We start from the raw sequence: 26,266 nt of genomic DNA on the forward strand, positions 1-26,266 counted from the left end.
AACACACAATTGCTCAAGAGGATGCCTGAAAACAGACCATGCCAGCCTTTCCTTTCTGCAATTATGTTTACAGAGCTGAATTTGGCCTGGAACTGAAAAGGCTCTGATGCCCCCTGGGATCCTAAAACCACTGCAATATAAAAAGCTAAATAATCGTAAAACAGGTAGTAGGCGTAATATTTCAAAGACTGAGTTCTCTCTATAGACACAATGCATCCTGGTTAGGGCATGTTTGAGGTTCTGCTGCTGTGAATCATACACAGAGAATGTGTAGAAGAATGTAAAGCAAGCGTAACTTTCATTCTCTCCAATGGTAAGTTCTTTTGTGACCTGTGCTATTTTTAATTAATGAGTCTTCCTATTTTTCATGATAAACATACACTGCTAGTATCATTATATAAATTAATTACATTTGATTTCAACCAAAAATAAATAGATACGATGGCTCAGTTTGAGCAAAATCCCATCCTATCATAAAATTCAAATAATTATATAGATTTTAGCCAAAGATTTTAATATAACTTTTAAATATAAATGTTTGAAGAATTAAAGTAAAATGCAACAGTGTTTTTGCATTGGTTAAATATTCTTAAGATGTTTGCTTTCATTCACTCCATAACAATTATTTATTCATTGAGACATGTCCAAGCCCTTAAAAATATATATAGTCTCACAGGAGAGATAATTCCAATGTAATGTGATGAATGTTATAATCAGAGAAACACAGACTCCTAAAGAAGCATGCAGAACAGTCTATTCATGATCAGAGGTAAACGGACCAGGAAAGGAGAAAGTTATTAGTAAATAAGACTTCTCTATCATGGTTACAGAGATACCTTCTTCTGAAGTTGCCATAATTATAGCATTTTTCCAATGATAAAAGTGTTGATCAGAGAATTAAACTGAGATGCTCAAGGATACACAGAGAGAATATGTCAAAAACAGAGCCTGTATCATTAACTCCCACATTATTTTTTTTTCTGCTTCAAGGGAAGCCTGAGCCAGTCCCTGAAAGGTTAGGAAGGGTTAACCAAATAACAGGATGTGGGGTGAAGTGAACCCAAAGAAGGAGCAATATGTGAACTGGTCAGGGTTGAGAAACACCATTAGTTAAGGGACTGGGGAATTCAGAATAGCCAGGAATATTAAGAGTTGAACCCCACTTAAATCTTTCTCCACAACATCTTTGTTTATCAATGCGAAAACAGGCCCCTCCAAAGGCTGGTGGCCTTCAGAAGGTTTCAAGAAACTATGCTGGAGGAGAGAACAGGCAGAAAGACTCCAGGAACAAGTATCTTGAGATCTGGAAAATCTAGCGGCAGAAGACGAGGCCATAGAGATAAACAGGGGCTAGATGTGGAACATCTTCCACGTCTTGCTAAGGGCCTGGGCTTGATAGTAGAGCTCAGGGCACTAATGGTGTTTCTGATGCGAAAGAAATGGTCAGCGTTGCACTGAAGATATCTATTTTATATGACCACACAGTATATACATAGGTTTATAGATAGAAATTAATAAAAGTTTCACAAGTCAATTTCTACCCATTCTATCTGCAATGCACTCTGATTTTTAAAAAGTCTATTTTAGTGTATTTAATTTTAATATGTCATTTGTAAAATATTAACTTCATAACACACTAGGTGAACAGGCTGCACTGTGAGGAACTGGACACTACATGTCAAGAAGAGAAGCACGGGAAATGGTTTGAAAGCTACTTTTTCCTTCACCACTTAACCCAGCACAGGAAGGGAGTTCACACACAGTTTTTTTGTTGTTGTTGTTGTTGTTTTGCGGTACGCGGGCCTCTCACTGTTGTGGCCTCTCCCGTTGCGGAGCACAGGCTCCGGATGCGCAGGCTCAGCGGCCATGGCTCATGGGCCCAGCTGCTCCGCGGTATGTGGGATCTTCCCAGACCGGGGCACGAACCCGTGTCCCCTGCATCGGCTGGCGGACTCTCAACCACTGCGCCACCAGGGAAGTCTCATACACAGCTTTAAGCATGGGTATTATTTACTGCAAATGCAAAACCCTTTTTTCATCTTTACCACAGACTCTGGTAAATTTGATATTATTTTGGCCATTCAGCAGAGGCTTAGAAATGACATACTTTGTACAAGTTTACACAATTAATAAATAGCAGAGCCAGAATTCAAACACAACCCTGTCAGTCTCCAATGAAATCACCATTTCTGCCACATTATGCTTTCTACCACTATAATTTAGACATTCTGACTGAGCCATTTCCAGCTTCTGACTCAAGCTCTCTACATGATTGACAGGCAGTTAGGCTACAGGCCTGGCACAAGATAGGTGCTCCATAAATCTGTGGTTGAATGTAAGGATGAAATTGTGTCGTGTGAAAGGAAGGACAGAAAGAGTATGCAAAATCTATTTGTTCCATCCATATTCTAAGTTCATAAGGTTTAAATGATTCCAAATTATTTCACAACTAACCAATGCATTTTTATCTCCCGGTAGATGAACATACAGAATGACTGATGTGGCCACAAGCCAAGGAACGCTGGCAGCCACCAGAAGCTGGAATGGGCAAGGAATGGATTCCCCCTACAGCCTCTGGAGGAAACACAGGACTGCTGAAGCCTTGATTTTGGCCCTGTGATACTGATTGCAGACTTCTGGCATCCAAACAGTGAGAGATTAAAGTTCTACTGTTTGAAGCCACCACATCTGTGATAATTTGTTATAGCAGTCCCAGGAAACTAGTGCAGCAGAGCAGTATATCCCAAAACTTTAGCAAGCCTAAGGGTCAGCTGGGATCTGTAAGCATGCAGAGTTCTAGGCCTTGCCCTCTGAGGTTTGATTTGTTAAGTCTGTGGGGAGGGGAGGTGAAAGGTACAGTTTAGGTATTTCACGTCATCGAATGCTATGTCCCATGTTTTCCTCTCCTATCTCGTTAGTTTGTGTTGTGGGATAGGGAGAGGTAGGAGATAGAAATTTTGTTTAGCTCTTCAGTTTGTTTTTGTGTTTAGTTGGTCTGGGGTTAGCTACAAGGAGTCAGTTCATTAATTAAGCACTATAGTATAATAGTTTAAAGTTTTGCAGTCAAATAAATCTGTGTTTGAATCATAGTTATGCAATTTACACACTGTTAGAAATAAAGTTTTTACTCTGCTGAAGCCTCAGATTACAGATGTTTATGAGGAGCTTAGCTCCATACTAGGCATATGTGTATCTATGTCTGTGTGTACATGTGTGTATGTATAAATTTTCATACTAGGAAAGCTTTATATAAACACATATATAACAGAAGTGTGTATGTGACTAGATAGATAGATAGATAAGGGTACAGATATGGAAAATTTATTAGAATTTTATCAGATAAAAATTATTTTTTGTTTAAAATTCTATATTCTGCTTTAACTGACTTGGTGATTAGAGAATAATGAACATCATTTAATATTAGTTGCCAATTATAGATGACATTAAATCTTCATTATAGGCTATAATTGCCAATATAAAGTATTATAAATATAAAATTATAAAATACTATGTCAGTACTCATTGACCTGAAAATATACTCTGTAGGTTTTTAATAATTCCTGCTTCTCGGTTTGTTTCAGAGAACAAAACAAAACAAGGAATCTTACTCTTTTATTATGAAGTTACAAGACCATTCTAAACAAATAATATCTGTTTAGATATAGGGCTAAAGTTACATATAACAATTAATTATTTTCCAAATGCATAATTTCACCACAAAATTTATAAATCATTATTTATCTCATATGCCCACACCCTCTCCCAACCTAACCAAAGCTTTTATTCCTGTCATAGATGGAAGAAACAAGCATAATATTAAAGAAAAATGCTCATTTATATTGCAAGTTTGGAGCGGGGGGAGAGGGATCCAAACTTTAAAGAAGAGGGGGAGGGGGAAGAAGAGGAAGAGATCAAAATCTCAAGACTTGAGTCCCAGGCCGTATTTTTTTAAATGCATTTGTTAATAAGTTTTAAAGCAATTTGGCCTAGACTCAGATAGACGTGAGACCAAACACTGATTCTTCCACTTACTAAATAGGGACACAGGCAGCCTCAGTGAGACAAGTTCTTTTGTAGGTTTGCTATGATGACTCAATGAAAAATGCAAGCAAAGCATCTAGTACAGCACTGGATAAAGATGGTTGACATTCAACCTGAAGATGAATCAATAAGCGATACTGATATGGCTGAACTCTCAGGTCCATCTCTAAAATTTGATGCTTCTATGATATGATTTCATAATATTTTTTTAATGTTTGAAACATGGCTAATACAAATCAAACGGGCAATATAATTTTTCAAAGTGTAACCAGACATGTCATGAATTTTGTCTGTGGCTATCCACACAGGTCAGTTTAATTTAATTCATATTAAAATCATTTAAATGTAATATCATAAAACAAGTAGATTGGGTACATCTACTGATTTTCAAATAATTTATTTTATCAAAGATATACTTGCCAAATGATTATACTGAGATCAAGTGAATAAGATTCCCCCATTTCATTTCCTTTTTCTGTCCTATGGAAGTATTTTTTTAAAAACATTGTTTAATCACCATAGGTTTTTAAGCTAAGACTATCATAGGTCATATTTAAAATGGCTTCATATCTTAGTATATGGTTTTCTGAACTAGGGTTTTAAAAACTGCTCTTATTTCATATTTTTTAGTACTGAGTATTAAATTTCTCAGTTAATTTTCTATTAATTTCAAGAAGGGTTGAAAAAGATGGAGCAGTAAGTTCTTTAAAAAAAAAACTAGATTAGTGAGGGTAATAAAACTAAAATTACAAAAGGATTGCTGCAAAATATGTTTTCTAATACAAGGTATGATGGTATTTTGTGTTTACTCAGATAGTGGCTTATCAGTGGGAAACAACTTACAGCATTTTAAGTCAAAACTATCAGGATAAAGAACATTCTAAATGTTTAAGAAAGTGGTTGGTATTTAAATATATAGTAGAAATATTAAGTACCTTTGCAATTTTTTATGTACAGAATAAAGCTTAACAACTACCTGCAAAACCAGAAATATTTTATATCTTGTCTCCAGAAAGAAGGAAAAAATTTGTATGTGGAATCTGGTGTCCAACCCAAAGGGAGTTACTTAACTTCAATTTCTATTTGTCCTACTAACGGCACAAACCAATTTAAATATTGATACTCATAAGAAAAACATTTACACTATTTATTCTATAATATAAAATTAGTGTAGAAAAGCATTCTTGTGTCTTCAGCATTTATTTAATTTCTGAATGGCAGACCAGATAACTTTCATAACTTTCATAAAAATATTGTTGTAAATTAGACGTAATATATTCTAAGAAATGTCTTGCTTACTTTACTATGAATGTAGTTTTAAAAAGCTATAAAGATTAAAAACCCAGGTATATCTATAAGATGAAATATTGAACAGACCGTGGTCTTTGGTGTTTCATTAAATCAGTCTAGCAAGTCGGAGTTCTAACAGACTTTAATCAGTCTAATTTTCCTCATTACAGAAATGAGTGAAAACTCTGAGCATTTACTGAATTCTTTTTCCTGGATCATCTAATCAGAATTAGAATTCCAGTGACCACTGTCCTTTCAACATGACACACTTACTCTCAGCACCCCCATGTTATTTCAATTACTTCATTCAAACTTTACAAGTATACAGAGCAACTTCTAGAGACAAACTCAGTTTTAAAAATCATCAGGGTGATACTCTAATCATTTAATATAAATTTCCTAATACTTGTAGTTTATGCTTTTTCTCCTGAAGTGGGAGCCTAAATAAAAATAATGAATCATTAAGGAAACTACAAAGTAGAGATTTTCAGTTACTATTTCTTTAGAGATCAGAGCTCTATTTGTAGGAAAGCATTTGTCTTCATTAAGCTATCTTTTTCTAGACATTCCAGAAGATGAACAGTTTCAAAATGGCAGGGGATCATGTGAATGGACTAACTTAGCAATATTCCACTCCTCTGAGTCATAGTGCTAGCATCCTGCAGCGTGCCATTTATAAGATTTTACTAAACCTTTAGAGCATTCCAATATTTTATCTCTTCCCTATTTGGTTAGGAGCCTCATCTTCTTATCTTACCTAAATAGATCCTTTAAAAGGGCAGCAATAACAAGCAGTGGCTGAAAGAATTAAAACTTAAAAGGACAGCATGGTGATAAAAGAACAGGATACTTTTTCTGTCAAGAATAGTTTCACTGTCTGGACTGCTGTAAACTATAGAAATGGAATAAAGATGCCTGTGAAATCCATGATGGTAATTATTGTGGCAGCCATAACCCCGTGGGACATGGAATCAGAGAATTAAGGGAAGACTAAAACCTAATTTTTCATCTCCTAGGAATAGAAAAGGGTAAGAGGCACAAGTTTTCCAAAAATCCGCATCTCAGCAAATTTTAAACAATATGATATGATAGAAAAGAAGGGAGAATGTTGTGGCTGAAAAAACCAGTCGAGCTATTAGAGTGAGGTGAAGGGAGGAAGCAGCGAAGAGGAAGGACAGGCTGGGAACCACGCCCTCACCTCTGCCCCACCATCTAATTCTTGGTTTGCAACTATTTCACATGATCAAATTTCCTAACCCCTCCATGCATTTATGAAGATTATTAAATATCATGGCCTAGTTTATTAGCACCCCACTCTAACCAACTGAGCTAACTGGCCAAGTGCTCTAATGGTCTATTTTAAAATAAAGAAAATTTTGTTTTCAAAACAACTTTTCCTCTACGTGTCTTACATTTTTGTCTAAGAACCTTGCACTTGTGCCTCTGCATTTCAAATACATGTTGGGCATTTTTTTTCTGCTATTTTTAATCTGCTGGGCATTCTGGATGTTCCTGGTATTTATAGTTGGCTAATTTATTTCCTCATGTAATCTCACCAGAGTTGTGGCATGCAGCATATATTTTGAATCCTGATACCACCCACCTAGAAATTACTTAACAGGTGTCATCCACATTAGTAACTTCATCTTTGGATGAGGTTAAATATAGTGTTGAATAAGCTCCTACAAACTTAGTTCTGTGTTTTTCAGGATGAGTTTGGTCTCAAACTTATTAAGGAAAGATAGCAATATATAGCAGTTGAAACTTGGAATAAATATGAATCAACCTCTCAATAATCCTGCTAATAAAGACAAGTTCATATTTTTCTTAAATATGTGCCCTTTAGCCAATGATATTTGAAAGAATTTTTGTTGAATTTTCTTTATCTGCTATAAAATACTATAATCAATGTTTTTTCTTTATATTATAAGGTAACCATTAGAGAATGACATGGAAAAGAGCACATTAATAGTATCTAATAGTTTGAAGTCATTATCATATTGATTTGAATTCCTTCCATTTCTACGTAATCCACTAACAAATACCACCTCTTCAAGCAATCATATCCCCTTATGAAAGGAAAGTGTATCCCCATTGTTTTCCAACATTAAATCTTCCACACAGACTCCAAATTTCCTCCTCTGCCACATCCCTGAGGATCTGGCATGGTCACTTGTCTCCCCATCCCCCTGGATCCTCCCCTTTCCCTATTGCTTCCTCCTTCTCTGCCTACTTCCGCACTTGCAAAAACTCCCCTCACCTTGACTTCCTCTCAAACTATATATTTTTTATTCATCCTTCAACAGGAAAGTCCTGGAGAGATCATTCAAGACTCAGTGGATATCTGCACCTCTCAGCTATTCTTGAACACATGATCACTCTACAGAAGATGTTTACATGAAGGTCATTAACGCCTGTCTAATTACCAAAACTAACTCTCCTGCCTTCTGGTATACCAACCCATTGACTAGGTAGCATTTGACAGCATCTGCCACATTTTCCCCATCTTACATTGCCCTGTCCCACTGGGTTAGTCCAAGTATGTACTACAGCTTAAGCTACCACAGCTACCCTAAGGATTAACAATCCATATCTGTTGATCCACTCTCTCAGTGATGGGCTCACTTTCTCACCATTCTTTTCACCCTTTTCTGACTCCTTCACCTCTGCTTATCACACACATGTTGGTATTCCTCAGTGTGAGAACCTCAGCTTTCTTCCTTTCTGACTTTACACAGACCTCCTAGAGATCTCGTCCTTGTCCATGGCTTTAACCATTATCTACGCAGTAGGTATATTCTAACCAATATCTTACTTCTGGCCTTTAGAATCACATGCCTAATTGCCTCCAATAACCTCCTACTTCACGTTCCAATGGGTACATCAAATTCTACTTGTCAAAATCTGAATTTGTCCTCTTCCCTTCTTCATCTTTTAGCCTGTTTTCTCCCTCTATAATAATCATCTGGTTTAATGGTAACTACTTACTCATTCAGGCCAAAAAATCGGGGACCACTGCACAGTCCCTATATTTTTCATCTCCCATACCCAACCAAAGGCCAACACTTAAGTATTCTACAATGCCCAGAAAGCACCTGGGGTGATCATTTTTAATATTTACATCAAATCACAACACAGCCCAGCTTTAAAAGTCCTCCAAAGGCTCCTCAATCAACTTAGAGTAACATACAAACTCCTTCCTTTGGTCCTACATAATCAGGCTTCCGTCGTCCCCTCCAATCACCTCTCACTGTGCTCAAACCACAGTCGTCTTCTGCTTCTGGAACATACCAAGCTCACTTCCTTCACATTCCTTTTGTTCTTCCCTATTAACACTGTTGCTATTATTTATTTGAAAATTTGCTCCTCTGATCCTCAATTGTCCCTACACCTGGTGCCTTATGTGCTCAGTTAATATTGCCTAAATATGAATAGCTGGCTGTTATTCATCAATATACCATACATTCGTACCATGAGAGAACTTCTATTACTAAAGGCTGAAAATGATCCAATAAAGGTTACCAAGTTTGAAATTTAAAAAAAGACAATTTGTAACTAGAAACAGTAGCAGACCTAGTTTTACCTTACCTTTTGTTATTAAACATGAACGCCAACCAAAGGCCATGAAAAATCAGATATATAAAAAGCATTGGACAAGTAGTTCTATAAGTAAGGACAGTGCTCGCCGTTACTAACACAGCACTGCTCGGTTGTTACACAATAAAGAAACAGGCAACATCCTGTTTGGAAAAGATGTATGAAATTTATAAGCCTAGTCATGCTATCATAATTCTCTTTCCTCTACTTTTTGTCTCACTTAAAATCTGGAATTTTTATTCATTAGTAACATAGTAACATAGTACCGATGCCAATTCTTAAGAACAGAGGCAAAAATAATTCCGCCAAAAAAGTTACATTTGTGTCATATGTATTCTTCTGAATCACCTTATTGAAGGCATGCCAATTTCAGGTTAGAAATTCAACCACATCAAAAAAAATGAGGGTACAAGTCATCGTGACTCAAAATTCAGTGTAATTCTGACTAAAACTTTTTGGCTGGAAAAAAATAATCACCTATTTTATAACATTTGCATTTCTCAGGTTTTGGTTTTTCTGTTTGTTTTAAATCAGAAGCAGAAATATCAACATAACATGTATGCTAGATGTTGCATGACATTTGGGGGCTAATAAGGAACAGGAAGTAATAAAATTAAGAGAGTCTTATACCCATGAGAATATTTTCAGATTTGTAGAATTTTAGGCACAGATGTTTCAGATAAATATCTAAGGACCGCATCTCTATCTATAGTTATGAGTTTTGAAGGTTTATTTGTTTATTATCTGTCATGAAGTAATAGCTTGGCTATTTATTGAACTGTAATCAGAATCAAATTGGAATGCCAGCAGAGAACATAAGAGTTTTAGTATCCAACATCTCTTTATGGTTGAAATAATGAAAGTAAAACCAACAGTGTTGGGTTTGAGAAATAACATATGATATTCAGGGACTATAGAGCTTTTTAATATAAAGCCTTAAAAATATTTTAACAGGTATTAATTCATGAATGTGCTCTTTATAAAGTTTGTAGCAATACTATTTTGCATTTCCATATCAGTTTAGGTAGTAAAGAATGTCCATAATTATATGTCATTATCATATCATAATTAGGGTTCATTTTACAGATGAGAAAGCTGAGGCTCAGAGAAGTTACATGTCTTTCCCATCATCGTGCAGCTTTTATTATAGCAGGGCCTAAAGGTATTATAACTACTTCCAGTAAAACTTCAGGAAATAACTATAATTAATTTTAATAGAGTCGTCTTTGTGCCCAGAGTAATTAGATCAGGAAGTTTCCTTAAAACTGAAATGTTTTACAGAGAATCTTTCTTTATAGTGATTTTTTTCACAAGAGCGACACAGAGTTCATGACACTGTAGTAGGGCCTTAGAGGAGTGCTTAAACACACACACACACACACACCCAGACATGCTAGTTAATCACTCTTTAAAAATAAATTCTTTTTATTATTTTGGATTTCAGTTTTCTGACATTAAATAAAGCAGGTCAGCAGGTCAAAACAGTTCATCATTTTTTTCATTCTTGCAGTTTCTGTCAATTAAGTACTCATTATTTTTATTTTAAATGCCTATTCTATGCTAAAAAGAGTTTTGGAGGAAACCTCATCTTGTGGATTTTGGCTGTCATTCCTGATTATATCTGCTGACATAACTTCAGTTAAGGCATTTTGGTTTCATATTGTCCTATAAAATAAAGTTGTGGCTATTTAATTAAGAAAGGGGTGGGTTTTTATCTCAGCAGTTTATTAATCTATTATTTTATTATAAAACTCTAGGCTTTACCAAGTGGTAAAAATAAGAGAGGGCTGGGGGACAGACAGACCTCTAGATCGACAACTTTCTGGAAAAGGCTATGAATCATATCTCCTAGTCAGTCCCTGCTCAGCAAAATTCCAGCAGCCTGCCCTTAGAGTTATCTCCAAAAGTGTTGAAGAGTCCATGTGTTTACACTGGACTTTGTTATGAGCGAAGAAAATACTATTCATATATTTTTAAAATGCACGTGGCAACTTTTGTTCTTCAAACCAGTTGTTCAGACAAAAAGGCTCCACTTAAAACTGGAAATGGGATTTATTGCCACCAAGACCAGTGTTACATTATTCAGACATCAGAACAAAAAAAAAGGTCAAGAATCTGATAAAACACTGGAGATTGGTTCTTCAGGAGTCATACATATTCAACTGTATTGTTGTTATCACTTCTTCCTAAATTGCGCCCAAAGAAATATATATGATAGAATATGATCAAATGGTTTCTTAAACAAGGAGAGAGACATGCAAAAGAAACTTCTAGTCCATTTATAAATGCAGTTAACTCTGGAAGTGAAGACAAGCAATATATTCAGAATAAACATGATTCTTACCATCTGAGATTGACTCCTAGGACATCCATTGATATCTTCAACTTTTTCATTTGCTAAAGCCAAGAAATAAAATAAAAGAGAGAAAAAAAGAACGACATGCTTAAGCCATGAAGTGAAACACAAAAAAAGGAGACTAAGAAAAAAAGAAAAAAAAAAAAACACCAAGCAAAATGCTGGTGCTACATTCACTCTGCCTCCTAAGCCGTGTACAAGAAGACACTCTTGTTAGCAGCCGCCAGGTCCATATGCACAAATCAGGCAAATAAAAAAAAAAGTGAGTGAGAAGGAAGTTGCTGCTAATTCCTTAGCCTGTGCCAAATGACTGCTGGCATGAAACCTTTCACAATTGTCCCTGCTGGATCAGGATATAGTTTCAAGGAATCTCAGAGTGTATGAGTTGCTCCAGCTAACGAAATGCACACATGGGAGACATATGGTTTAATGAAGCGTTCATTTCTGACAATTCAGTGTATGTAAAGATACAGTTCTAGCCATTTAAAAGTATGGCCAAACTGCCTTTTTCAAACATTCTCACATAAACATTTTAATTAAATCACGGGGAGAGCTGCATTAATCTCAGAGACACATGGACCAAGTTCTTAAGCATCCAAATTAAATTGTATTTTACCGAAGTGCGTGGGCGCAGAAACTTTCATGGCTTTTCTCAGAGGGCAGATCTTACCAATGATCTGGATGATTTCTGCTAGCAGCACTCCATCTGCAATGTCTTGCTGCAAATCCTTGATCAGCCGCTTGTGGCCCGATTTTGCCAGGTAGTGGTTGGCCCAGTCCGTGTAAATCTGTTGAACGGAGGGAGGGAAGAAGTGAGATGGGACGAGGGAAAAGAGAGGCAATAAAAATGCTTAAGACAAATGTTGGATTCAAAGGGAAGTTATTCTGGATCACATTCCAGCTTAAGGAGTCATAGCTCCAAAGGAAATAGTTGTAAAATAATTTTTAAACAGCTCTTTCCCCCACTTATCTCTTGTTTCAAAGGGGGATGACTCACTCTTTTTTCACAACCCGGGACTAGTCACTTGTGACACAGCAAAACTCCCTTCCTGGATGACTACTGAGGAAGCTCCTGTTTGCAAATCAGTTTGAGTTTTTACTCTCTTGCCCCTGGTTCTATCATACTGAAAATAATCTGCCTGTCCTTGTAAAAGGAAGCCACCTGGATTGATTTATACCAGAATCTTACTATAAAAATGTGTGTTTCTCTGAGAAGACTTAATTAAATTTGTCATGTGAGATACTGTATGTGACAATATTTTGGCATCATTTTATGAAATAATTGCAAATGCCTAAGCTATTTTATTTGAACTGTCATATCCCATTTCAGCCTCTTGAAATGCATTTATATAAGAGAATAGAGGAAGCAAATGCAGTTATTACATAGAAATCACAATACAGAATCGACGAGCAGATTATGAGCCATAAGGTTGGCAATCTACATAAAGTAGAGGTGCCTCTCCAATAACAGATTATGATAGAAGAAAAAACTGAAACTGTTCAAAAACGTCACAAAAATAAAATGTTACTAACTTTTCCAATGTTATAGGCACTTACTGATATAATGTAATCTAAATGTAAGGAAATAAATAAGTTAAGACTTTAATTTCATGAATGGCTCATATGGACATATTAATACATTTATTACAAGGCAGATTATAATATGTGATATGATAGAAGAATGCAAAATTTGAAATGAGAATAGAGGAGGACAATTAACTGAGAAATATACACATAAAAATGTGTTATAGAAGCACTGGAATTAGAACTATAAACATAATAGAACCTAAAGATAGGAAGTGAAGGAAAGGGCTTTCCCCACAGAGGGGACAAGATACAGAAAGGCAGAGGAAAAAAGGAATCAAGGGCACAGTTGTAAATTATATAATTAAGGCAGGACGCCTGAAATTGTGACAAATTAGATCGGAAAGGTAAATTGAGCCTTGTAGTCATGAGCACTGAGTGCCGAGCAAAATATAAAAAAATGCTTTCTTTATTTCTAACAAAACTGATACATGTTTTTGTGAAAACAAAATAAAAGTGTAGAAACTGAGAAATGGAGGTTTCCCCACAACTTGCAACCCCACCCACTTTTGAATAACTTGGTATAAATAGTTCTAGGATTTTTTCTACGCCTAGACACTTCACCACATGACACAATATTACACACACATACACATGCTCATGACAGAATGCGTAACCAAATCTAGCTCAATTTTACTTATCACTGCATTTTTCAGTTTTTTATGTAACAGTATTTTAATAACACTTCTAAAACCATTTTGCATATATTTTCTCATTATTTTTGATGTAATATTATACATAATATCAATCCCTTGTTGATGGATATTTAACTATTTTTAAAATGTTTCCACTGCATCTAAACTTGTAAGATACCTTGGCACATTCATATACTAGTATTTTTTACAGGACCAAAACCTAAAAGTGGGACCACTAAGTTTTTTTTAATGTATCCTAGGTACAAACATTCCAAAATACAACATAGAAGAAAAAGAGGGTGTTCCTTTATTTTAGAAAATACAAAGTGGCATCTTAATGCATATGTAGTGGTATTAAGTGTCCTGAAAGACATAAATAATTTGAAGCATCCTGTTGCATAAGAAAAACATACATGACAGCAACACTACATCTTTCTCCATGTTCATGATCTTCTTTATACTGAAGATATTAAAGCGTGAGAAAAATCACTTGCACAACTGTCTCCTGAATTAGAAAACAAACACATGATTTCTAGATAGACACTTTTATTTGGTGATCATTTTCCTCAAGATTTGAGTCTGCCTGTGTTATTGTAAACTTTTAATTGTATAAGGATTTATACTGTTTAGAATATAAAAAATTGAGCACTTTCCGTTCATCTACACATCAATCAAATGATAGCATTAATTGTTTGGTTTCTAGTAGAAATTTCAGGGCAAGCCAGGCTTGATTTGTGCCTGTCCCCTAGGCAGCGAGTTATAAGCACCAGTTAATTGACTTTAAAGGATCCACAAAGATGAAGAACATGAGTTCTGTAGTCAAGCAGACCTGGCTTTGAGGCCCAGCAGACTGCTTGCCACCCCTGGGACACTGAACAAGTTGCTTATCCTTTCTAAACCTGATTCCTCATCTGAAAAACAAGGATAATAATAATACTTACATTATAAAATTGTGTCAGGAATAAATAAAATAGCACTTGTAAAGTGCTGGTCACAGAGTTAGCCCTGAAAAAGGGTCTGCTGTTATTATCGGTTTATGGCATCTAAGTGTTATTTGCTATGATGGCTTTCCAACAAATATGTGTTGATGTTATCATTTTGCAAAGGTTAAAAAATTTGAAAGTATTGGCGGTTGACGACTGGAGAAACTGTACTCGTTGCTTTCTTACACTACTCACATCTCTGACTCCTGCTATCTAATTCACTGGGGCCACAGATCTGTCTGCCATCCAAACTCAGGGGAATGCATCCAATTTTAAGGCTGCGATGTTCTCATCCAGGCCTGCAATGCCTCCATCATGACACAACCTCCAACAAACTCCACGTTGCATGGATTCCTCTTTTTTGATAAAGGCATTAAATTATGGAAAATATATTCATTTAACTTATTTAAATATACACAGAATGGAATGTATTAAAACTAAAAACAATAATACTTTTATTTTCCAAATGCATGTCAACAGTGCCTTAGCCTCTATCCAAATCCCTCCTGGGACTCAGGTGGGAAAACAGATGGGAAACCAGCTGGTTGGCTTCAAGACCTTGTTGGGATAGCCTCTGGCTGAGCTCATGAAATACGTTTTCACTTGGTCCAGGATTCCTTTTAGAGGAATCCCAAGCCCGAGTGCTTTGACTCGTCCAGCATCTCTAACACATGAAACTTTGCTCAGATAGTAGCTCTGACTTAGCTGCAATCAGAAAAATCTATTCAGACTAAATAAATGAATTTAAAAACTAAGTCCCATGCACTTTATTTACTTACTCTTTCTAACAGACATGTGTAGAAGATACCTGATTCAAGTTAAATCAGTGATTTTCAAAGGGTTATAATCTAGATTAGGAAATATAAAACAATTACAAAGCAACTTATACATATATTTAAAATTAAGTATATATAAACTTATATTTTCCTGTTTTTTAAAAAATAAAAAATTAAATTTAAAAAAGTGGACATTGGAACTGTGTCTTTAAGGAGACAGTTTTCAAGCAAAGGACACATGGTATATAAATATATATATTTAAAACTCATCAATAAACTTTCTGTAATAACCTGATAAGAGAAGATACAATCAACCTTGTCAATCATCATTAGAATCTGTTGTTCAAATAAACACAAAAGAATGGTGAAATCATGTCTGGATTTTGGATCTGAGCTCCAAAGTTGCCCTTGATTCATTCCCATAAAAATAATCACAGCATTTAACCTCTTAGCCTCAGTTGAATGAGTGAAATGTGTGGTACTTATTTTGTAGGACTATGGTATGAATTACAGTTTTTTTTTTTAGTGAAGAAACTGATATAATTGAAAATAATATCGTATCAATCGTAAATCAATATTTGGTATTGTCTACAGGGCCATTGAGTGTTTAAGTCATCAAGGTTGTGACCAAAGCTTTAAATATCATTTACCTTAAAACATCTGAGGAAAGCTGGTTTCAGATGTTTAAACTGCAATATTATGAATATAAATGTCATCTCATGTAATAATTATATTTCAGTCAATTCAGAAGAATTAATGAGATTACATTTACCAAAGTGCTACTTAGAAACTCTAGCACAGTTGTATGTTTAATAATGCATTTACAGTAATTTAAAATAATAGAAATTAAAGGCACCATGGCATACTTTATATTTCTTACTTATCAGCATGGGTTTTAGGGCCTATTATGCAACAGCAGGTATTCTTTAAGGAACAGTCTATACGGTTGGAATTTCTGCTCTGCCACTCAATATCCATGTGGATACTGACTGAACATTTATTTCCTCTCAGTGTAAGATTTTTCTCATCTGTAAAATGGCAATAATAGTATTACCTATTAATGGGATTATTGTGAGGAGTTAATAAATTTATACTTTTGGAACATGGCCTTTCACTTACTAAATATTTGTTAAATGTCATATAGTATTATTAGTTCACATTTTCATATTTACATTAATCATAATTGGTTTATTAGCATTATAAGACAGTACTTTTGTCAAATCCTTAAATCTTAGCTGTCCACCCAAAGGTAGTTGACCTAACTAATTAAGGAAAACTGCTGCAAGTTGTAATGATCTCTTAATTATTTGATCCTATAGTATTTCTTTTACAGTGCTAATTTGTAAATTATAAAATAATAGGGTCAAATAGAAGGCAATATTCCTGATTTCAAGCTATACTATAAAGCTATGGTCATCAAAACAATATGGTACTAGCATAACAACAGATAAATAGACCAATGGAACAGAATTGAGAGCCTAGAAATAAAACCATGCATATATAATCAACTAATATTTGACAAAAGAGCTAAGAGCACTCAATGGAGAAAAGACAGTCACTTCGATAAATGCTGCTGAGATAATTAAGATAGTCACATGTGAAAGAATGAAACTGGACCCATATCTTATGCCACTTAAAAATTAACTCAAAATGGATTAAGACCTGAAAACATGAAACCTCTAGAAACAAACATAGGAATAAATTCCTTGACATGGGTCTTGGGAATGAAGTTTTGGATATGACATCTAAAGCACAAGAAACAAAACAAAACAAAAAACAAGTGAGACTACACCAAACTAAAAAGCTTCTGCACAGCAAAAGAAATCATCAACAAAGTGAAAAGACAACCCATGGAATGGGCAAAAAATATTTGCAAACAGTATAATCTGATAAAGGAATTAATATCTAAAATATATAAAGAAATTGTACAATTCAATACCAAAAATACAAATAACCCAATTAAAAATAGGCAAAGGATCTGAATAGACATTTGTCCAAAGAAAATACACAAAATTCCAACAGGTATAAGAAAAGATGTTCAATATCACTAGTCATTAGGGAAATGCAAATTAAAACCACAATGTGATAGCACCTCACGCCTGTTAGAATGGCTGTTATCAAAAAGACAAGAGATAACAAATGCTGACACGGATATGGAGAAAAGGGAACCCCTGTGTACTACTGGTGGAATTTTAAATTGGTATAGCCACTAGGGAAATTAGTATGGAGGATCCTCAAGTAGTTAAAAATAGAACTACCATATGATCTAGCATTTCTACTTCTGGAAATATATGCAAAGGAAATAGAAACACTAACTCAAAAAGATATCTGCAACCCCGTGTTCATAGGAGCATTATTTACAATAGCTAAGACATAGAAAAAAACGTAAGTGTCCATCGATGGATGAATGGAAAAATAAGTTGTGGTACATATATAGATATATAAAATATAGATATATAAATTTATACACACACACACGATGGAATGTTATTCACTCATAGAAAATGAGGAAATCCTACTATTTGCCACAATATGAATGAAACTTGAAGGCAGTATGCTAAGTGGAATAAGTCATACAGAGAAATACAAATATTGTATCATCTCACTTACATGTGGAATCTAAAAACAAATGAAAAAACCTCATTGAAAAAAGATCAGACTTGGGGTTACCAGAGGCGGAGGGTGGAGGGCGAGGGGGTATTGGAGAAAGGTGGCAAAAGGTACAAACTTCCAGTTACAAGATAAATAAGCACTAAGGATGTAACGCGTGGCATGATGACTACAGTTAATACTGCTATATGATACACAGGAAATTTGTTAAGAGAGTTAATTCTGTGAATTCTCATCACAAGAAGACTCCCCCTCCCATTTTTTTCTTTTTACTGTATCTATCTATATGACAAGTTGGATGTTAACTGGACGTACTGTGGTAATAATTTCACAGTATATGTAAACCAAACCATCAGGCTGTATGCCTTAAACGTATACAGTGATGTATATCAATTATTTCTCAATGAAACGGCAAATGAATAAATAATAAGTATGCTGTAAAACAAACAAACAAAAATAGAAGACAAAATATAGACATCATATTGTTTTTACCCTGTTACAGTAAAACAACATCAGAAGATCTACTTTGGTTCTCCATGGAGTCTTAAACTTTTGTTTATGATGATTTTTTTTTTTCACTACTGACAATATAATGCACTGCCTTTGTGTATCACAGCAAACTGCTCCTGAACTTTTTAACCATAATTCAGTATTTGATGAGTGTATTATAAGTAACCTGACAGTTATATAAAAATTATTATGACTGTTTTTGTTACTGCATACACTACACACTGAGGTATACAAATGTTTCAATGAGATACAAATTTATTTTTAATGAGTGCTAAATGATCAAAGAAATGTAGAGAAGTAGGTGGGGAAAGACAGACTCTTCAGTCAAGAGCCTATTTTAACAGAAAGACACTAACCTATAACCTACTTAGGAAATATTATAAATGAAGTCAGATGATCTTAAATATCAGTTGAGCTAGTTTCAACCCTGCATTTATTTATACACATTAGTTTCTCCCCAACATTCAAGAAGTAGTGATATATTCCTGTAAGCACTGCTCTCTGGTTTATTCAAATTATAGGTTTTGAGAAGCCAAATAGGCTCTTCTAATCCATAGCAGAAAGAAACTGTTTTGAAAACCAACAATTTCAACAGTAATAATTGGGTTTTCACATTACATAAATCAGCAAAGGACTAAGCACATAAAAGATAAGCCATAAACGGTAGATTAGGGAAGAGTGACCAGTGATGAAAGTGTTTTTTCCCACAAAGAGAAGAATTAGTCCTGGGAAGAGAATTGGAAGGAAGCAAAGGTGCTAAGATTCGACCTAACAGGCCACCTCTCTGGGTGGAGTTTCATAGTAGCATCTGGACCCGAGAAGGACTCACAAAGCATAACACCTACCAAAAGCTTATGGGAAAGCATCCATTTTTTTCTTCCAATTCCTGAGAATCATATGGGATTTTCTAAGGGAAAGCAAGTGAGCCCAGAGAGTATTTGAAACCAGGACAGGAAGGATGCTTAGACCTAATATGGGAAAGGACAAAAAGCAAGAAATATGTGAGCACAGGTTATGATAATAACTCCAGTCTGACAGACATCATAAATTTCACCACTTACCAGACAGTGGCACTGATGGGCACTAACGGCCCATAAGATGTGGCATCATGGTGCCGTGGAAGTTAGCACCCTTTCACCAACCCTCCCCAGACTATCACTTCAGGGAGAAAGATGTACAAGGGAAGAAGGATCTGAAGTTGACTGGGCCTTTTCTGATAGGACTGAAATTTAAACCAGAAGTAACTGAATACTTTGAATTGGGAAAAATAAATTTTCTCCTGCTGTACAGAAATAGGAATTTGAGAGGTGAACTTATATATATATTCTTTAAAAAAAAAATAGAATCTATCTCTTTGCCTATTATTGTTATTATTCTGGTCACGCTGCGCAGCTTCTGGGGTCTTAGTTTCCTACCAGGGATCAAACCCGGGCTCCCTGCAGTGCAAGAGAAGAGTCCTAACCACTGGACCACCAGGGAATTCCCTATATATTCTTTTTAAAAGCTATAATTTTGTACACCTCAGTGTATGATTCAAAAATCCCTGAGTGATAGGCAATGTTGGGCAAAGGAGATTAGAAAAATTACAGTATGGAATTAAGACCTGAAACATTCTATTTTTACTCAGTTTGAAATTTGATCACGGACTGGATCTTCAGTTGCTATCACAGAACTGATATGACCAAAAGATCCATGGAGTTCAATGTCATGACTCTTGCAGACCTTCTAGAAATCTCAATACTGAGGGCTATGAGGGACTATTATAAAATGAACCCATTAAAAGCTTTTATAATATAAACATCATCACAATATATGTAATAGATTCACCAAGTAAATGGTTCAACTCAGCTAGTTTATTTCTCAGTTTTTACATCAAGAAAAATACCAGTAATGAACTTTTTAAAAAAATTTCAAGTTTGAAGGTTGATTAAAAGTGAATATTCATGAGTCAGCAACCCCAGAAAATCAGAAGAAGGTCTATGAAAGCAGGTAAATTTTAAAGTAAACATAAAATAAACTCTGATAATTTCCTTTTGCTTTTTTCCTTTATTTGTCACACCCAATCTCTGACCCAGTTCTGTTAATTCTATCTCCTTAATATCTTTTGACCCTTCGGCTCCATTACTGCTGTAATTATTCTGGTTCAGCTTTTCATCATCTCTCACCCAAATTGCTTTAAAAGTCCTAGAAACTGTCTCTAAATTAGGCAGGATATGCGCTAAACTATTCTATACGCTATAGATAGGGACTGCTTTAAAATGCAAATCTGATAAACTAATTTACCTTCCTACCTAAAAATCACAGGATAGTTCCCACTTGACTTCAGAATAAAAGTTTCCTTATGAAGCCAATTTACTCCAGTTCTTAAAAGTGAATTTGTTTAAAGAAAAATGGACAAAAAAAAAAAAAAAAAAAGAGAAAAAAGAAAGCCACAACTATGAAGGTCCTAGAAGAATGATGAAAGATTGAGGAATGCCATCCAAAAGGATGAGCTTTGATAAGCAGAGAGAAGGGGAAAGCATATTCCATATATATATATATATATATATATATATATATATATATATATATATGAAGAAGGATAGTGAAACTTATTAAGGGGCAGAGGTGTATTTCATATTCTAAATTCTGAATCCATTTGGCCTGAATAATTCCATTTGGTCAGAACACGGGGAAGAGGCACATGGAAAAGCTAGAGAGAAGAGGACAGGAATGAGGCAGGGGTCCTATGTAAAGTAAAGAGGGCTGTATCAATATTTTAGGTAAAAGCTTATTTTTATGTAGGAGGCATAAAAATGACAGATATGGCTGTATTTCTAAACTCTAGCTCTGGTGTAGCTATGAGGGATAGAGAAAAACAGTAAAGGGAGACTGCTTAAGAGGCTAAGACTTAAGATGTAAGACTCCCACTTTCTGGATGGTAAAATGAAAACTTTTCCACCCTGTATTTTCTAGGAATTCTCCCTTAAGACAGCAAGAACAAAAACCGAAGGCTCAAACTCAATCTCCTATGACTACAGTATATGAATATGGAAAGCAGCTGCAAGAGTGATACATGGTTTAGCAAAGAGGAGTAAAGGAACATCAAGCCCACAGGAGCCTGCGGAAGGAGACATCAGAGCAACGCAGAGATTTTCCCACAGAATCCCAGAACATCTCAGGAAGTGTGGGCAACAGACCAAGTGGAAAGTTGGGGTGGGGGAAACCAGAGACAAGAGCTACTTTACCTCTCGCTCATACCATCAAGAGGCAGGAACTACAGACCGGGGAAAATCCAGACTTAGAGATATCAGTCAGACAGGAGGGTGGAGGTATAGGAATGAAAATGAGGGATTAAATGAAATTATGCATCCTGATACTGAGACTCCAGCGACGGTCTTCCTGCCCTAGGTTCTTTCTCCTTCAGAAATGCAAGATTATATCTGCCCCTTCCACATTCCAGCCAGAAATGGAAAGTCCTTCCAGGACAACAATTATCATCCCTAAGACCAACAGACATCAACATTCAAGGTACCCAGTGGATCAACCAGCTGGCCAGGGGATGACCTAGAGTGAACCCCAGAGGACACTAAGAAATGTGTGGACGTGTGAACATAGCTTTTTAGTGTCTCACACTTGATACATGCAGAGTTGAAGGTTACCATACATTTGATGAAATCCTCTAAAATAAAATACAGACACCAGATGGGTAGATAAAAAAGAATAAAACAGTGTCAAAGGCAGGAGTAGAATAAGACTTCGTTATAATGTTGGTGTCTACCACTTAGTAGACACCCAAAAAAGCCTGGCTCACAGCCTTTTGGTCCATCTAGACACAATCCATATACATAATATATACATGATATATATGACGCTTTCATGTTTAGATTTTAAGAAAATATAAATATTTCTTAATTCTTAAAAAATATTTGATTTTTGGTTACAAAAGAGAAAACTTCTTAATGATGATTAGTATATCAAAATTCTGGTCCATGTCACATATATTACTAATAATATATTCCATGTGAAGGGATCACCAGTCTTAAATAAACGTTAAAATTCATATACATGCAAAAATATCACTTTCCATTATGACTGCATTTAACCTTTCAAGTTCTCTGAGAGTTATTTCCTACCTGAGAAAAGAATATACCTTGGCTGCCTAACTGTACTTATTTTGACCATAAGCCAGATGGAGCAAATAATCAACATCAATATTCTCAACTTTCATGCTTGCAACCCTACCCATCCCAGTGACACTTCCTTGGCACACAGCTGTCAAATGTACCACTTGATTCAAGTTTCAGATTTTACTGAAACTGAAATTATATTGATATTTTCATTTACAACTGCATTTATCTGTTTAAATTTATAGCCCAAGTGATTAGCTTGGAATGTAATGACATCTCCTTTTAGGCATACCTCGGAGATATTATGGGTTCGATTCTAGACCATCTAAATAAAACAAGTATCTCAATAAAGCAAGTCACAAGAAGTGTTTGGTTTCCCAGTGCATACAAAAGCTATGTTTAAACTATGCTGTAGTCTATTAAGTGTGCAATAGCATTATGTCTAAAAAAACAATGTACGTACCTTAATTAAAAAATACTTCATTGCTAAAAAATTCTAACCATTGTCTGAGCCTTCAGCAAGTCGTAATCTTTTTGCAATAGTAACAGCAAAAATCACTGATCACAGATCATCATAACAAATGTAATAATAATGAAAAAGGCTGAAATATTGCATGAATTACCAAAACGTAACACAGAGACACGAAGCAAGCAAATGCTGCTCGGAAAGCTCAATGCAGGGTTGCCACAAACCTTCAATTCATAAAAAAAACCCCAAAAAACAAAAAACGCAGTTACCTGTGAAGTGCAATAAGGTGAAACAATAAAACGAGGTAAGCCTGTACTTTCATATAGGAATAAGAAATTTTTAGATGAGCAGAAACAGACCTAAATGTAATCTAAAAGGAAAACAAGAGATAGCGTTTACTATGCTAACTATAGTTTAGTTTATAGCATAGTTTACTATGCTAACTAACAAGAGATAGAGTTTACTATGCTAATTCCTGATTTTTTTTTTTTTAACCTGCAGTTTATTTGTAGGGAAAATAATGAAACCAGAATACAAACTGGGGCATGCATAATCAAATCAAATCAGCCAACACTGATTGCACAGTGCTGTGCTGGGTACTGTGGCCACATTAAAAAGGATAAGACACATAGTTTGTCCCTGAGGAGGGAAGGAAGGACTGGGCAGGGAGCAGGTTAGCCAATTTTGAGAACCCACCAGGTGTTCCTTGCAACGATGATTGCCTCGTCTCTCTCCACCTTGCCTATCTGGTGACATTCCAGCTACCTCGATCTTTTTTCCAAATCATCACTCCCCACACGCTTGTGAAGACTCCCTGGCATTTATTTGCGGTCACATATGTCACTCTCTGATCCTTCTGACCACTTCAAATGTACTGACTGTTTTGGTTTTTGAGTCATATTTTCTCCTCTAACCTTAAGTGTCACCATCATCCTGGGCAATTTCCTCATCAGTGGACAATCCGATAAACACTCTGCCAGAAATGAAATATATAAAGAATCATCTACCCTGTCTTAAATTCACAGCGCTTTTTAATGATCTTTTCTTCTACAGAGAAAATGACACTTTGTAAATTTCTGAAAAAGGAGTTGGATATTATAACCATACAGTACAATTCTGGTGCTAATTTAAATTTTTTTCACTTAACTTCAATCGCATTGCCACTGCGTTTATAGAATGCTCTATGGGGAATCCATCCTAACTGCTTGCAAAATTCTAATAACCCAGGTGACGACATGTGTTAAAACCTGCATATTAAACTGTACCAAAGAGTATTTTAGAAAACCAGTTAAGAGAACTTAGTTACTTCTCATACTTTTCTGGGGGGGGAAAGAAAGCATGATACATGAAATTCTTTTACCTTCTTTTTATCTCAGTCTGATAATTGATGTAAGTTAAGTTCTAGGTAAATATTAGCAACCGTCCTTCAAAGAAGAAATAATATGGCAGAAAAATATGCGTAAGAAAATAATATTAATGAAACACAAAGGTAAGAGAGAATAAACCTCGATTAGTCTTAGCAATTCAGTTTCTAGGCTTCTGACCTGGGTATTTCCACTCACGTACCCATAATTAACAGTGAGGAATTGACTGTTAGAAACATTAAGCATAGACCAGCAATTTTCAAAGTATGGCCCCTGGATCAACATCATCAGAATCATCTAGGAACTTGTTAGAAATGCAAATTATCAGCCCTCACCCTAGAACCACTGACTCAGAAACTCTAAAGGTGGGAACAGTAATCTGAGTTTTAAAAATTCTGCAGGTGATTTTGATGTATGCTAGCTAATATTTGAGGACCACTGGCATAGACAATGATGTTCACACATAAAAATGGGTTTATTTCTAGCACTTTAAACTGTGTTTCACTGTAAAGAGAATGTTATTTCAATGAAATTAAAAGTAACAAAAGACTCACAGCTTATATAGTATTTTCCTTCACCTCCTAAAATTCTCCTGCTACCAAAAAAATCCCCCAAAACCAAAAAACACCTCGCAGTGAGCCCAGAAAATACTGACTATAAGTGCTCTTTGAAACCATTCATTCTTATGTTAAAATCTTTAGTAATAAAGGTAGGTATCCATTTCAAAGTTTTATCAAGGTTAAAAAAATCTATTTACAAGGAGGTGAACAACAGGTGGATTCTATTTACTTAGGCTAAAAACATAAAACTTGGAAGCTGAGAGAGAACACACTTCCTGCTGTGCTAAAAAGCTGCAATGAAGAGCAATGGAAATAGAAATGCATCACCCCAGGGGCACTGATACATCCATCCAGCCGCTGCTAGTCTGCAGGAGTGAAATTTCTGGGGACAAAGAGAGACTTCTAAAAATATTTGTTTTCTTGCCATCTTCTTTTTGTCGTTGTTACATGAATTCTAAGCAAACACAATACATTTTGGAAGATTTTGTTGATCCCCGTGGGGCCATATCCTATTTTCATAAATATTTGAAATTTTTGAAACTATCATGCGTTGTAGTATACACGACACATGGTGATATGTGTCATGTAGTTTGCTGTTTGCTAAGCACACTCCGATGGATCCAATTTATATTCCAATCAGACACAATTATTTATCGGCTTCCTGCAGGTGGTTTCTCTACAGTGACATGCTGTAGCTCCAAATCACCACAGGTAGGGGCTAGAGCCACATAACTCCAAGACCATCAGGGGGAGTGCATCTACTGTACAGCTCTGTCATGCTGCGGAGTAAACCTGCTCACCTAATTGGACAACCACACTAGTGGTCTCTTGACCCCGACGAGAGCACCAAGATTTTAGAAGTCATCACATTGACAATCACCATAAAAATCTCCAAATTTCATTCTGAAATCCTTTCATTTTAAATGTACCACAACAGGTAGACTGCTAAGGATTCAATTTAAATCCCTTATAAGTTATTACACTTCATTAAGTAAAATGCAAAATAAAAAAAAAAAAAAAAAGGCAGACTGCTCACTATATGATTTCATACTGTATTTATATACAAATGCAAGGTAGCAAATAGAAATCAAAGACTCTAATTGGGCCAATATTTCAAGTTCAAGCCCCCAAACCAAATTTTACAATCTATTTTCTTATAAATCTATTCCAGTGATTGAAGTTGTTCCCCAAGAGGATGTGAAACATGGTCTAGAACATTCACCCAACGTGGACAGCTCAGGAAGTAAAACTTCTCACTAAGCAGGTAAGCCGATCTCAGCTGATGTTGCCCTCTAACTCCCAATCCCTCTGAGAAAAAAAAATAAAGTTAAATTTTTGAAGGGTTTCAGAAGTACAGCCTGGAGTCAGAGATTCTGGGCTCC

General features: G+C 35.5%; 1 protein-coding gene across 2 annotated transcripts in view; it reads right to left on the reverse strand.

Moving 5' to 3' along the window:
- Positions 1–26,266, reverse strand: part of NAV3 (neuron navigator 3) — a 361,382-nt gene that overhangs the window by 237,078 nt on the left and 98,038 nt on the right. For both annotated transcript variants that reach the window (XM_065887341.1, XM_065887340.1), the window contains exons 2-3: positions 11,955–12,072; positions 11,273–11,325 (exon numbers count right to left, since the gene is read on the reverse strand). In XM_065887341.1, the coding sequence (XP_065743413.1) occupies positions 11,273–11,325; positions 11,955–12,072 (171 nt within the window). The remainder of the gene's footprint in view (positions 1–11,272; positions 11,326–11,954; positions 12,073–26,266) is intronic.

The sequence above is a fragment of the Phocoena phocoena genome, chromosome 11 (assembly GCF_963924675.1).
Source record: "Phocoena phocoena chromosome 11, mPhoPho1.1, whole genome shotgun sequence".
Taxonomy (NCBI): Eukaryota; Metazoa; Chordata; class Mammalia; order Artiodactyla; family Phocoenidae; genus Phocoena; species Phocoena phocoena.